At 36.5% G+C, this 13,162-nt stretch overlaps 1 protein-coding gene across 5 annotated transcripts in view; it reads right to left on the reverse strand.

Annotated features, from left to right (window-relative positions):
• Nucleotides 1–4,049: 4,049 nt before the first annotated feature.
• Nucleotides 4,050–13,162, reverse strand: part of XRN1 (5'-3' exoribonuclease 1) — a 106,554-nt gene continuing 97,441 nt past the window's right edge. For 3 of the 5 annotated variants that reach the window (XM_044251524.1, XM_044251523.1, XM_044251527.1), the window contains 3 exons: nt 10,236–10,274; nt 9,707–9,867; nt 4,050–9,048 (listed from right to left, as the gene is read on the reverse strand). In XM_044251524.1, the coding sequence (XP_044107459.1) occupies nt 8,746–9,048; nt 9,707–9,867; nt 10,236–10,274 (503 nt within the window). In that variant the 3' untranslated portion in view covers nt 4,050–8,745. The remainder of the gene's footprint in view (nt 9,049–9,706; nt 9,868–10,235; nt 10,275–13,162) is intronic. The other 2 variants (XM_044251526.1, XM_044251525.1) reach the window with 1 other exon arrangement.

Raw genomic sequence — 13,162 nt, forward strand, 5'->3', positions numbered from 1 at the left:
TCTTTTGCTGCCTCCCTCTAAAAAAGCAGGGATTTGGGACAGTTGGCTTTGGCAAAATTTGCACAGAAGTACAGAACTTCAGAGCTATATTCATGGAGACACAATTAATGTCTTAATAAGCGACTTGCACCTGTGAATAATACAAACTGTAAAGCCCAGAAACCGACAGAGTGGAGTAATGCCCAGCCTTGGGCATAAGGGATTTGTCCATCAATATGTGCTCTGTTGTCTTTTATAGAACGTGGCATTCTAACACAATAGGCAGAGTACCTCATTGCTACCCATGACCTTGTGGTTGAGAGTAGCTCTGACTTGGTGATACATTCTTGGTAAGAAATAGGAGTTTATATTCCTGATAATCCATGAATATGGTTGTAGACATCAATCAATATTTGTTTGACATTCTAGGAAGTATTATCAGGCTGAGAATGATGTCTTGGAAAGAGACTCAGCAGGTCATATATGGAGAATATGGGAGAAAGAAGTTCTTCTCAGGAAGGCATTGTGACCAAATACACCATGAACTGCAATATACCAGAGAGGATCTCTGGTTAAATATTAATGGGTCAACCTGAGAAGGTTGATCCTGATTCCACATTTCTTCTTTCACTTTGATATTCAACCTACTGAACAACAGAAGAGTGTCTAAGAATTGGTGCGGCTGCTTCATTTGTACTTGGATTACTGAAACAGCTTTCTATGATTTCCTCTAATTAAGTCTATATGATGCCACCCTTCTTAAAATCATATTAATAGCTCCGAATAGAAGGGCTTCTGGGGATGTAGTCCCATCCTGACCCATCTTGCTCTATAAAGAACACTCCTCCATAGGAATGGGCCACAGCAGCCACGTTTATATTAGTTGACCTTACTTGCCTTACTCCTAGACTAGCATGGAGACACGCTAGTCCTAGGTTGGTTGCTGGAACTGAAGCAGCGTACAGCTGGAACATGGAAGCCATGAGTGTTAGATAGGCCGAGGCTAGAAAAGGTAGATACCTATGTTTCTGATAGCTTTCTTGTTCTTGGACCAGGCCCTTTTGAAGCCCAGCTGTGTTCTTCCTCTCGGATTCTAGGCAATTTTCCTGCATCTGTATGATAAATCTTCTACTCCTACCTTCATTTTATTTTCTTCCTGAGCTAGTTTAAGTGGGATTTTGTTATATCCAGGTGAAAGAGTATGGACTAAGACAGCCTGTAGGATGAAATTCAAACACTTTAACATGGTCTGCAATGTTCTTTATGATCTAGTGTCTACCTTTGCTTTTTTACTTCTGACCTCTCTCTTTTTTTTTTTTTTAGATTTTATTTTATTTATTTGAGAGAGAGAGACAGAGAGAGAATGAGTGAGGAGAAGGTCAGAGAGCGAAGCAGACTCCCCATGGAGCTGGGAGCCTGATGTGGAACTCGATCCCGGGACTCCAGGATCATGCCCTGAGCCGGAGGCTGTCGTCCAACCAACTGCGCCACCCAGGCGTCCCACTTCTGACCTCTCTTAATTAGCACCACACATAATTCAGTCCTGATCAGTCTCCACCCCTCACATAAGTCCTTTGGGATGTAGCTCCTTCAGAAAAGAAACTGATACCTTTCCAGCCTATGAGGTTCCCTTCTTGTGTACTGGTTACACTGGTATTGTGCCTGGTGGTTTATTTGTCCCTCTTCTATTGACTTTATGTCAGTAAGTCAAGACGAGGTCTTACATCTGTTAATACTTCGTTTGTGTTAAACCCTTAAAAAATACCAATAAAAAGCAAATAAAATGAATGAGAGTCTATTCATAATATAATGACACAGTGTTGATGTAAATAGATTATGAAACCTGAACCTTCTAGTATAGCAAAGTGCTTCAGAGTGTAGGATTTGGAGTCGGGACTATTATAGACGTAAAACCTATTTACATGATAGTGTTATGAGGATTAAAGGAGTTATCTGTGTAAACCATTTGTAACATTGGCTTGGGATATTAGGTACTTAGTAAGCATCTCATGATGAGTAGAATTTTTGTTCATCCTCTATCTAGTAACTCAGTGAAACGTGGCTAAGACTCCCACAACTGTATGAATCAGTGACTCCATAAAATATTGGATAATTCTAAAGGCAACCATTTTCCAAGTTTAAGTTGAACAGGGATAACCCTTTATGAGAGCGGTTTGCAAGCACGTCCTACAGTTAGCTTTGGTTACTATTACGGTAAACTGTTTTGCAGGCCTTCTTTTATGCAAACACTGTAAGGATTGCTGGCTCAGGATATGGTTGTTGCTTAAGAGCCTGTCTTAGAGGGGTTGGCATTTCCTTATCAACTCACAGCCCCAGTAGGGGTTATTTGTATTTCTCAAAATAACCTGCCCTTCTCTCTGTTCCCCTCTCACCCCTACTACAGATGAGTGTCCTGATCTACAGTTACAGGCCTTATAGCCCCGTGTAGAGGAGACTGAGTGAACTGGACAGTAAGCCCCTAACTAAGGTCTGGTTCCTGGGAGGCCTGATTGTACTTCCTGGATTGGATTCTGTAAGAATGCCCAATTTCCTGAAACAAAGTTCCTTTCCTTAAACTAGCTTGAGTGGGTTTTGTTTTAAATCTTTTTTTTTTTTTTAAAGATTTTATTTGTTTATTTGAGAGACAGTAAGAACATGGGAGGGGCAGAGGGAGAAGCAGACTCCCCACTGAGCAGGGAGCTGGACAAGAGGGCTGCATCCCAGGACTCTGGGCTCATGAACTGAGCTGAAAGCAGACATTTAACTGACTGAGCCACCCAGGTGCCCTGGTTTGTTTAGTTCTGATGCTCATATCAGAAGATTGGTACCAAGATTGGAAGGAAGCCCCAAGAATGCTGTAGAGTTGGGGTGAAGAGGGGTTATTACAATGGATCTCAGTGTGAGGATCAGACAAACTGGGGGAATGAAGTGGAAAAATAGCTCGCTAAGTCTCTACTGGTAAGCCTACACCACAGGCCTCCTGCTGGATCAGGGGGCCAAATACTCTATCAGGATGTGATTGCTCCTTGGGATCTTGAGGGAAGTATAAGATGAGAGGCAGTCTGAGGTTTATCGGGCAGAACTGGAAGCAGATAGAGTAGGAAGAAATTTTCTTCCCTCCTTAACCCTTCTTTCCAACTCCTTTCCACTGATATCTTTGGGAGATTTGGGTAAAATACTATGTCAAGAGTTACATTGTGGGGGCGCCTGGGTGGCTCAGTGGGTTAAAGCCTCTGCCTTCAGCTCAGGTCATGATCCCAGGGTCCTGGGATCGAGCCCCGCATTGGGCTCTCTGCTCAGCAGGGAGCCTGCTTCCTCCTCTCTCTCTGCCTGCCTCTCTGCCTACTTATGATCTCTGTCTGTCAAATAAACAAATAAAATCTTAAAAAAAAAAAAAAGAGTTACATTGTGAGGCACAGCTGAAATTAGCAAGATGTTATTTGTAGATTGCCCAGTCGTATCTGTAGAAATTAAAGTCTCTTTCTATGAACCTCTGTAAGAAACTTCCCTTGCATGGTAGAAAAGATAGTGAAGATTGTGATGGGGAAAAAGAAAAACAGAGTCGAGTCTCCCAGATGCCCAAGTGAAGCACAAGGACTCTACGAACTGGACAATGGAGAGTGACGCAGTGGGAAAAACATAGAGGTATTTGGCACCATCCAGAGGTCTCTGTGTTTGGGACCCAGTTAAAAGATTTTCATACACACAGGACAAATCCTTATTTACTAACATTTGTAATACACCTAGTATGTACCTAGTGCTTTATACATAGTAACAACAAAGAGTGTTTCAACTTTCAGAAGATGAAGAAACTGAGGCTTTGGCTTTACATCACTTGGCAATGCTAATATGATAACCATTTATTTACAACCAGTAGTAAGTAGAGTAAGGTTCTGAGCACTGGCCATCGGAAACTACAATCTTCACAGACTTTTTCCACCAACCAATCTGTCTCAGTTTACTCTAAATGACATAGATTCAAAACACAGATGTAAAAGGATAGAGGGTTTAAGTGAATACTATAATGTTCCTACTTTTGATAGTAATGTAAATATACAAGAACAAACAGCTTATGAAATCATTCTCAAGTGTTTAATTAAAATCCATATAGCATTTAACATGTATAGATTTTTAAACTCTTTCAGTGACTCTTATATTTTAAAATCCTTCTGCACAACATTTGGAGGCTAACTTCATGCTAGAGATCTACAAATGTACAACTTAACACAAAAATACATTCGGAGTCCATTCCAATGCAAGTTTAAAACACTTTAATTGCAGATAATGTAAAGATATTTATAAAACAAAAACTACAAAATGAGCACAAAAAGTCTTCCCTTTTCAATATTTAATAAAATACTGCTCTGTATAAGATCTAATGAAAAATTCCAGTTACTTATAAAATAGCCATGTGAGAAAAGAAATGAATTAAGGTATATATGTATGAATTATATTGTTTAAATGAATAGAATGTTGAACATTTTGATTGATACAACACACTATTTATTACCCATATATCAAAATAGAGGAAAACCCTCAGAGAAGCAACTGGGTACAAGCAAAAGAAAATGTAAGACACCCGAGGCAGCAAAACAACAAAAAAACCAAACTCCCAAACAAAGGAAAGAGCCCCTTAGCTGTAAAGGAAAAGGAGCAAAATAACTTAAAGCAAACTGTGGACCAAATCCTCAGTCTTATTATTCATGAGAAACAGTATGAGAATTTGGCTTCAAATTACTAAAACATCTGTATGAACTTAATTATTTGGCCTAGGCAATTTAAAAGTATATCAATTTTTGAAATCAAAAGCAATGGGTGTACTGCTGGGAAAAAATTAATTTTTGCAGGTTTTACTATGTAAAACTATCTACTGGAAACCAGAGTCTCCATCACAAATTGCACTTGAGATGGCTGAATGCATTGATTGAGCAAGGCATAATTGCTGGTTCACTGACATATATACAAACACAAAAGCAGCTATAGATTGCTGATATTTTTAATTACTAAAACTATTTTACATGTGTTTTTTTTCCCCCCCTCTCTCTGGGGGGGGGAAAAAAAAAGATCAGCAATACCAGAGCTGTTAACTCAGTATGGTATGGTAATAGGGACACTTCAACAAGCCTGCTGACTCACCACTGTTGTCTGTCTGTTTTAACACAGTCTCTTACTGCTCCCTGGCGGAAGATATAGAGGTCTGATGGAAATACAAACCAGGTCAGTTTGAAAATCTTCATTTCTGGAATTTTAAGCTTTATCCTGACTAGAAAAGGATGCTCCTGTGAAAAAGACTGTTCCATTGACGAAGCTTACAAAATATGCATAAAGATCACTACCAGTTTGAGTGCTATCACTATCTCTAGAAAAATGATAAAGGAACTTAAGTGATTTTTTTTTTAAAGTAGACAAAACTTGTCACAGTTATATCTCTCCAATAAATTAATTCTCCTCTATAGTAAAAACACAATTTGGAAGCAAGATGACCCTAAGAAACATAGCAAGCTTGAAAAGTTGGGAAATTGTACACTGTTGCTTTAAAAAAGATACTCTGAAAAACGAGACAAAACACATTAGGCCTAACTTCAGTGGAGATCTGGACAGTGTTATTCACCCTAAGGTAAAAATTAGACAACCACTACAAAAAAGTATGATTCAGTAATACAAATAGAACAGATGGAAAGTGACTAAAAAAGCCCCTGCAACTTACCTGCTTCCTTGATCAAGAAAGATAGAATATAGTCTGAAAATGCAGTGATTGGAAGTATCTTATTTAATTGGTTTCTTTCTTCCAAGTCCTCCCTCACTGCTTCTCCCCTTAAATGAAGATTCTAGATTAGTTTGAAAATAACCAAATAACCAATAAAACCAAAGCAAATACCTGATCATAGGAAAGGAAAAACAACAAAAATCCTGCATCAAGAGTTCTTCATCTCTCCTAATAGAAACAAAAACTAAAACAAACCTTATCTTTCCAGTTTTAAAAGAACTCCTTATCCCTCTGAAAAGCAAGCAACATCTTAAACTGAAACCAAGGTACACTGACAGGCAAAATTAATGTCTCACGCAACCGACTCTCAGATGTTTAAGACCTTAGTCTACGTGATGTTTAAATCAATTAATAGATTTTGTCCAATTATAAAACTAGGTGATGATCAGGCAACGCAGGCGATTGTAACAAGGAACAATGAAACTAGAAGAATCAATTTCAAAATTCACTTAATGCACTCAAAAAAAAAAAGAGAAATTAACTGAATAAGAATATTTAGTTACGTGGAACTAACTTGGTTACATGGAAGCATGAAGCAATCTGGGGACTCTGCTCTTCTGTGCCTTATTGAGACCACAGCTTTCACAGAAAGTTTACAGCAGATTAAACAGTCAAATGGACATATTTCTAAACTTTGAGCTGATCTGAGTTTGTCCAATCCAAGACGGAAAAATTGTATTTCCCATACTATCAGCGAATCCAATCTCCTCAAGATTATCATGAGATAAAAACAGTCTCTGTTCCTTATGTCCTGCACAGGGAGGCACAAGTCCTGCTGATCTCCTATTGATCTCATGCCCACATTTGGAATAGGTCTACAAAGGGAAAGGAAAAGATGAAGGCCTGACCACTAATCTCATCATTATCAAGCTCTTTCCTATATTTTAATCTCTCTTCAATCTTGACCTTTAGAATACTATGTGTTTTTTTAAAAAGGGAGGAAGGAATACAAAGAAAACACTTTTGCTGCCTACTCATGTAGAATTATCAGCTCACTTTGCTCAAACACTGGGGAAATATCCTATGGATCTGGTGGCAATATGCTTTTTGGAATTTATCTTGGAGTTTTCAGAACATGGCACATGCTCCTTCCTTTGTACTCTAAAAAAGATGTGGGTTGTATGCTGTTTTTAGAGGGGCCACACAGCAGTGATGAGCGAGGCAATTCTTGAATGCTGGAGTTTGTACAGGTACATAAGATAAAAAATATTACATACTTTAAAGTAGTTAAGAGGTTAACATTATTATCACAATTTAACTTTTTTGTATTGTATTCTCATAATACAGATTTCCTTTTAAAACAAAGAGAGAGTTTGTGGGACACTAAGGACAAACACAGAATTATTTGAGCTTCATTATTCAAGATCCCACTACAGATAAACATTCCCAACAAGGGCATGCTGGGAACCAATGGACATCTGAATCTAGAAAATTAACAGAAAATAAAATCACAGAAACTCACATGACTATAATAAATGACAGATAATGAACACTTATCTCTTACACTAAAGGCACTACTAATATACAAATATCCTATTAACATTTAGAGAAACTCTGAAATCAGCAGTTAGGAAAGGAATCCATTTAGTTCAATACCAGCACTTAAAAAAAAACCAAATAGACTACTTTAGGACTCATGGCAGGGTTTTTAATGAGTTAAATGAAACTGGATATAATAATAAGTAGCTCCATATAAACATTATGGTTCCTACTTTTTAAAAAATTATGATAACTTACTTCCTTAAAAATATAAGCATATCACAAAAACTAAAGGATATATATATATATATATGTGCGTGTACATATTTATATACATATATAAAAAAACTCAGGCCCTGTTACCACTGAGAAATTTTCATAAATTCTAAAATGATTTCAACAGCCACAGCTTGAACAATACACACACTTCACACATGACATGCAAGGACAAAATGCCAGAGTCACTGAACAGTTCAGCATAAAGCTAAAAATATGGAAACAGAATGAGACAGGCGTTTGTCATGTAAATAAAGTACATCACAAACTGATTGTGCCTGTATTATAGCACACCTCAGAATTTTTTTAAAAATTAGAATTTCATCAATCTCAAGAAACATTACACATGGACCAACAAAGAAGCTCTAATATATGTTTAAGCAAGTAAAAAGCTATATAAAAGAATAACACAATTTATTTCAACTAACAACATGATTAATATATCTTATTTTATTCTATTAGAAGATTAATTTGGAGTTGTTGTACCCTGTAGATTTTGAAACTTAATTTTATTAGAAATTTCTAATGCTGGTTCTTGAGTAATCTAAAAAATTGTAATTACTTGCTCAAATCTAGATTGCTATTTATAGTTCTAAGCAGTTAAATGAAATACTCTGATCAGTATTCTAAAGTTGCTTTGGTACAAAATTTAGAATAAAGCAAAACTGGCAGCACCACAACAAGTGTGATCATTTCACAGCAGGTCTAAAGGACCCTCAGAGACAACAAAATGCTAAGTTAAAATACTTATAAATAAGAGCCATTCTCCTGACAAACCTGTCACATCATTAAAAAGAGAAATAAAATCCACATTCAGTAGATTGAGGCCCAATTTTCAAGCTCCATTTAATTATCCCTCAATAGTGTAAAAAAAATTTTTATTATTGCACTATGATGTCTAATTCATGGTTCAGGATACTTCTGTTGATGAGAGGCCAAGAGTTAGAGTGGTACATTTTAATGCTTAGTCCACTGATACTATTTTAACACAAGGTTTAATTTAGTTTTTCTTTTTAAAGCTTTACTGAGGTATAATTGATGTAAAACAAACTGCGCATGTTTAAGATGCCCAATTTGATATAGCATGAAAAGTGCCTGACAAATTAAAAAATTTTAACTGAAAGGAAATTTTTTAATCAAAATGTACTACTTTAAAATAGCACATTCTAATTTTTTATGAGACACAGATATGGATTTCTAAAAAGGTGGGTGGAAAGGAAAGAAATTAATTCCAGATACCAAATTTATTCAGAAGGTTTAGAAACGCCAAAATTGACGGCCAGTTTTCTTGATTTTCTTCTTGAAGAAGAGCTCGGTGTTGACTTGTGATGAGAGATACTATGGCCTTGGGAGGCAGCTTCAACTTGAAAAGAAGACGCAGGCTGAGTAATCTGAGAGGACTTTAAGGAAGCAGACGAACTCTCCTGTGGAATCACTTTGGTGACACTGGAAGACCCTGGCTGGCTAGTCTGAAGTGGGGTAGCGTGAGAACTCTGGGCCTCCTTACTCTCCAAGTTCTTTTTATTTGCAACCCTTTTTTTAGTAACCTTTAAGGAATAAAAGTGTTGTTAATTATCAATGTACGCAGAAAAAACTAGTGTCATAAACCATGTTGCTAATAGTTGTCAATCATGCTGACCTAAGACTTCCACTTACAGTCTACAAACCAGATTTAAGAAAATAAAGGATAAAAATTCTCCATAGCTTAATCATAAAGAAAATTTTAAAATTATCTATAAGTTAAAAACAATTTATATTCCTGATTTTAAAATCACTTTGTGCTAGAAAAGGATATTACTTGCTGTAATTATTGTTATTTATTAGAACACAAACTTAAAGAGAGCAGGGACCAGGTCACACTGGTCACCAATGGTCATAATATATATTCTTAAAAAAAAAAACCAAACACACACACACACACACACACATATATATATATATGTATATATATATATATAATCTCTACACTCAACGTGGGGCTTGAACTCATGACCCTGAGAGCAAGAATTGTATACTCTACTGACTGAGCCAGCCAGGCACCCTGAGCATGGGTCATTAATAAATATTCTTAGCACCCGGACCAGTACTGGGATTCTGGTTGGCCTTTAATCAGTAATAATTAAGTAAACAAATTTTTCTCAACAGTCCTTGAGCATTAGCAAATTACTCTCTTAAAAATATAGTAATTCTCTTTTCAGATCTCACCTGTAGAGGTATGAACTGATTGTGCACACCACCTGGCATTCCCCCAGCCACTGGCATGGTCCCAGAATATGAAGGATGATGAAATGGTTTCCCAGGAACTGGCACTGGTGGTCCCCATGGCATGGAGCCAAAGAGGTGAGATGATGAAGGCATTATATTAGCTGTTAAAAATCATGGACAATTTCTTTTTTAGTAAAATGGTATCATCAGAGTCCTGAAATCTGAGATCTCTTTCTGCTGTCCCCTTTATTTTGTTTTTGTTTTTTGTTTTTCATCTTGACAAAGGGCATACACTGAACTTGTAATCCATTTTGCTTACAACATTCCACCTCAGGAGCCCCCCCTTAGGACTGTGAAGTATTTACATAAGGTTAGCTTGTCATTATGCTGTCTGGCTTACAAAGGCCAAGAGTACCATATAGTTATATGAGCTTTAGGAATATTTGTAATACTATTTAATAAAAGGATCATGAAACTGTCCCTTAGGGAAGAAAAGTCAGGGCACAAAGAGAAATCTTAAGGATCTCACCTGCCCCCAATGCTAAGTTGCTTCCATAGTGATCCCAGCCTACAAAAAAACCAAAAAAGCTCAAGTCTTGAAATCTGATCACTTTCATTTCACATGCAGAATCTTTCTTTTCCCTATTCTAGTATTCTTAATTAAAGGATTTTTAAAAATTACATTTTGTTTCTTACTAAATGTACACTGAACTGTGGTTTCCAAAACTGATTTGTGTATTAGAGTCACCTGGGGAGCTTGTGAAATACAGATTCCTGGGGAAGACCCCAGGCCTATTAGACTTGGAGGGAACCAGGAATCTGTATTTTTTGAAGTACAGTTGATACACAATATGAGTGTCAGTGTACAATAGTGAGTATAGTGAGTACAACAAAGTGCTCACCATAAGTGTGGTTACTACCTGTCACCATAAAAAGTTATTAAAATATTATTGAATGTATTTCCTCTGCTGTTCCTTTTGTCTTTGTGACTTATTTTATAACTAGAAGTTTGTACCTCAGTCCCTTTACCTGTTTGCCCATCCCCCACTCCCTTCTCCTCTGGTAACCACCAGTTTAATCTATATTTATGAGTCTGTTTTGAGATTCCACATATAAATGAAATCATACGGTATTTGCTTTTCTCAGTTTTACTTTGATGGACATTCAGGTTTCTTCCATAAGCATGCATGCATCTTTCTGAATTAGTGTTTTTGTTTTCTTTGGGTAAATAACCAGAAATAGATTGCTGGATCATATGATCCCTTATTCTTAATTTTTTGAGGAATCCAAGGAATCTGCAGTTTTTGTGTGTCTCTTTGTTTTTAAAGGGGAGGGAGGGGCAGAGGGAGAAGAAAACAGAATCTTAAACAGGCTCCATGCTTAGCAGGGAGCCTGATGTGGGGATCTACCTCACGACCCTGAGATCCTGACCTGGGCCAGAACCAAGAGTTGGACTCTTAACCGAGTGAACTGCCCATGTGCCCCAAACTTGTCATTGTTTAATGTAGTAGTTTCTAAATGCTGCACTGGTAGTGACTGCGTAAGAATCCACCTGTGGAGCTTGTTAACAATACAGATTCCTGGGGTGCCTGAGTGGCTCAGTCTGTTGGGCATCTGACTCTTGATTTCAGCTCAGGTCATGATCTCAGGGTTGTGAGATCAAGCCCAAAGCTGGGCTCTGCACTTAGTGTGGAGTCTGCTTGAGTGAGATCCCCTCTCTTTGTCCCTCTGCTCCTCCCCCAGTTGGCACATGTGCTCTCTCTCCTCTCTTTAAAATAAATAAATAAACTCTTTAAAAAAATGACAAGTGGGACATTAGCACATCACCACTGAAGAAGATATGCACTATGTTCAAAACTTCTTTTCAGAGAGATAAAAAGGCAGCCAAACCTGTAAGACAGTATAGCTTAATAATTCAGCCACTTGAGAAATTTTGGTATCAGCAAAAGAATCATATATTTTAGTGTTTTGAATTACAAATGTACAAGATCTAGGATGAAGACAACTTTTAATATGAAAAATGCTAAAAATATTCAGAAAATCAGGTCTCAGTATTACTAACTATAAGCAACTTTGGTGCCAGTCATAATGTTAATAAGATCTGTTTAAAAGATGCTAATTATCTTCTGCAAGGATCAGTTCCACAATTTCCCCCTCAAAAAATCACTGTTCTAAATATAAAATACACTTTCCTCCACTTTTTTTCCACTGGGACTTTTAATACCAGAAAATAGAAATCTACAAAATAACTTTAAAATGTTAATCTGATGATTCAGTTTTTTCTCCCGATTAACATTGAAATCTCTTGGCTTTTACTTATATCATGTATAATATGGTCCAACTGAAATGGACCATGGGAGAACACCTATTATGAGACCAAAAGAATTCCAATTATAACCTTAAAATTCTTGGGAGATAGGAATACAGTATCATAAACATGATATACTAATGAATATAAGTGTAACAATTAACACAAAAAAGGTAAAAATATCAAGCTGTAAAATATCGATAAGTGGAAGGGAGCCTGCTTCCTCCTCTCTCTCTGCCTACTTGTGCTTTCTGTCTGTTAAATAAATAAATAATCTTAAAAAAAATCGATAAGTGGAAAAACAATCATTCTTTTTAGATAATACATCTCATAACCTACACATATTAATTATACTAAAGATTTATATAGAGTTACTGGGTTCACTTTTGAAAGAGAAAAAGCTGTCAAATTAGATTTTGGACGTCACAGTGAACGTAATTCCTTGAGCTATATGAAAACATCAGATTTATTCAGTCACAAAAATTTTATGACTAAAGCATTGTCTATACAGTTGAAGAAATACCAGTGCAGTACAGTAACAAAACCATGGACTTTGGAGTTAGAAAGACTTGCGTATGAATGCTAGTTTTGCTACTCAGGAACTTACGTCCTTAAACAAATTACATTTTCTTAAGAAGTCAAAGTAGTATATACACATTGTAATAAAAATATTTTCAACATAATAGAGTAGATGATCCCAGGTTTAACTGTTTAAGCTGTTTATTTCTACCACTATTCAATAATTTGCTTCTACTACTACTGATTTTTCAATGTTAGGCACTTTTAGGTCTACTGACTTCCTAGTAAGATAAATCAGAATTCAGGTAGATCAAAATCAAAATTATTTTATATCACTCCTTACTACTTGCTCTGTTTTTCCAATAAAAATATATCATTATTTATGATTTATGATTTAAACAAATATATTTGTTTAAATATATAAGTGGGGTTTACAGTATGTGGTTCTGTAAATATTGTCATTGCAGAGCCAAGTAGGTACTCTGATTATGTTCTTTTCTTGTAAAACTGTTTTACTGTTTTTTAAAAAATTTAAGTATTTTTAAAGTTTTTTTAATTTGTCAGAGGGAGACAGAGAAAGAGAGAGAGCAAGCACAAGCAGATGGAGCGGCAGGCAGAAGGAGAAGTAG

This window comes from Neovison vison, chromosome 6 (genome assembly GCF_020171115.1).
Source record: "Neovison vison isolate M4711 chromosome 6, ASM_NN_V1, whole genome shotgun sequence".
Lineage (NCBI taxonomy): Eukaryota > Metazoa > Chordata > Mammalia > Carnivora > Mustelidae > Neogale > Neogale vison.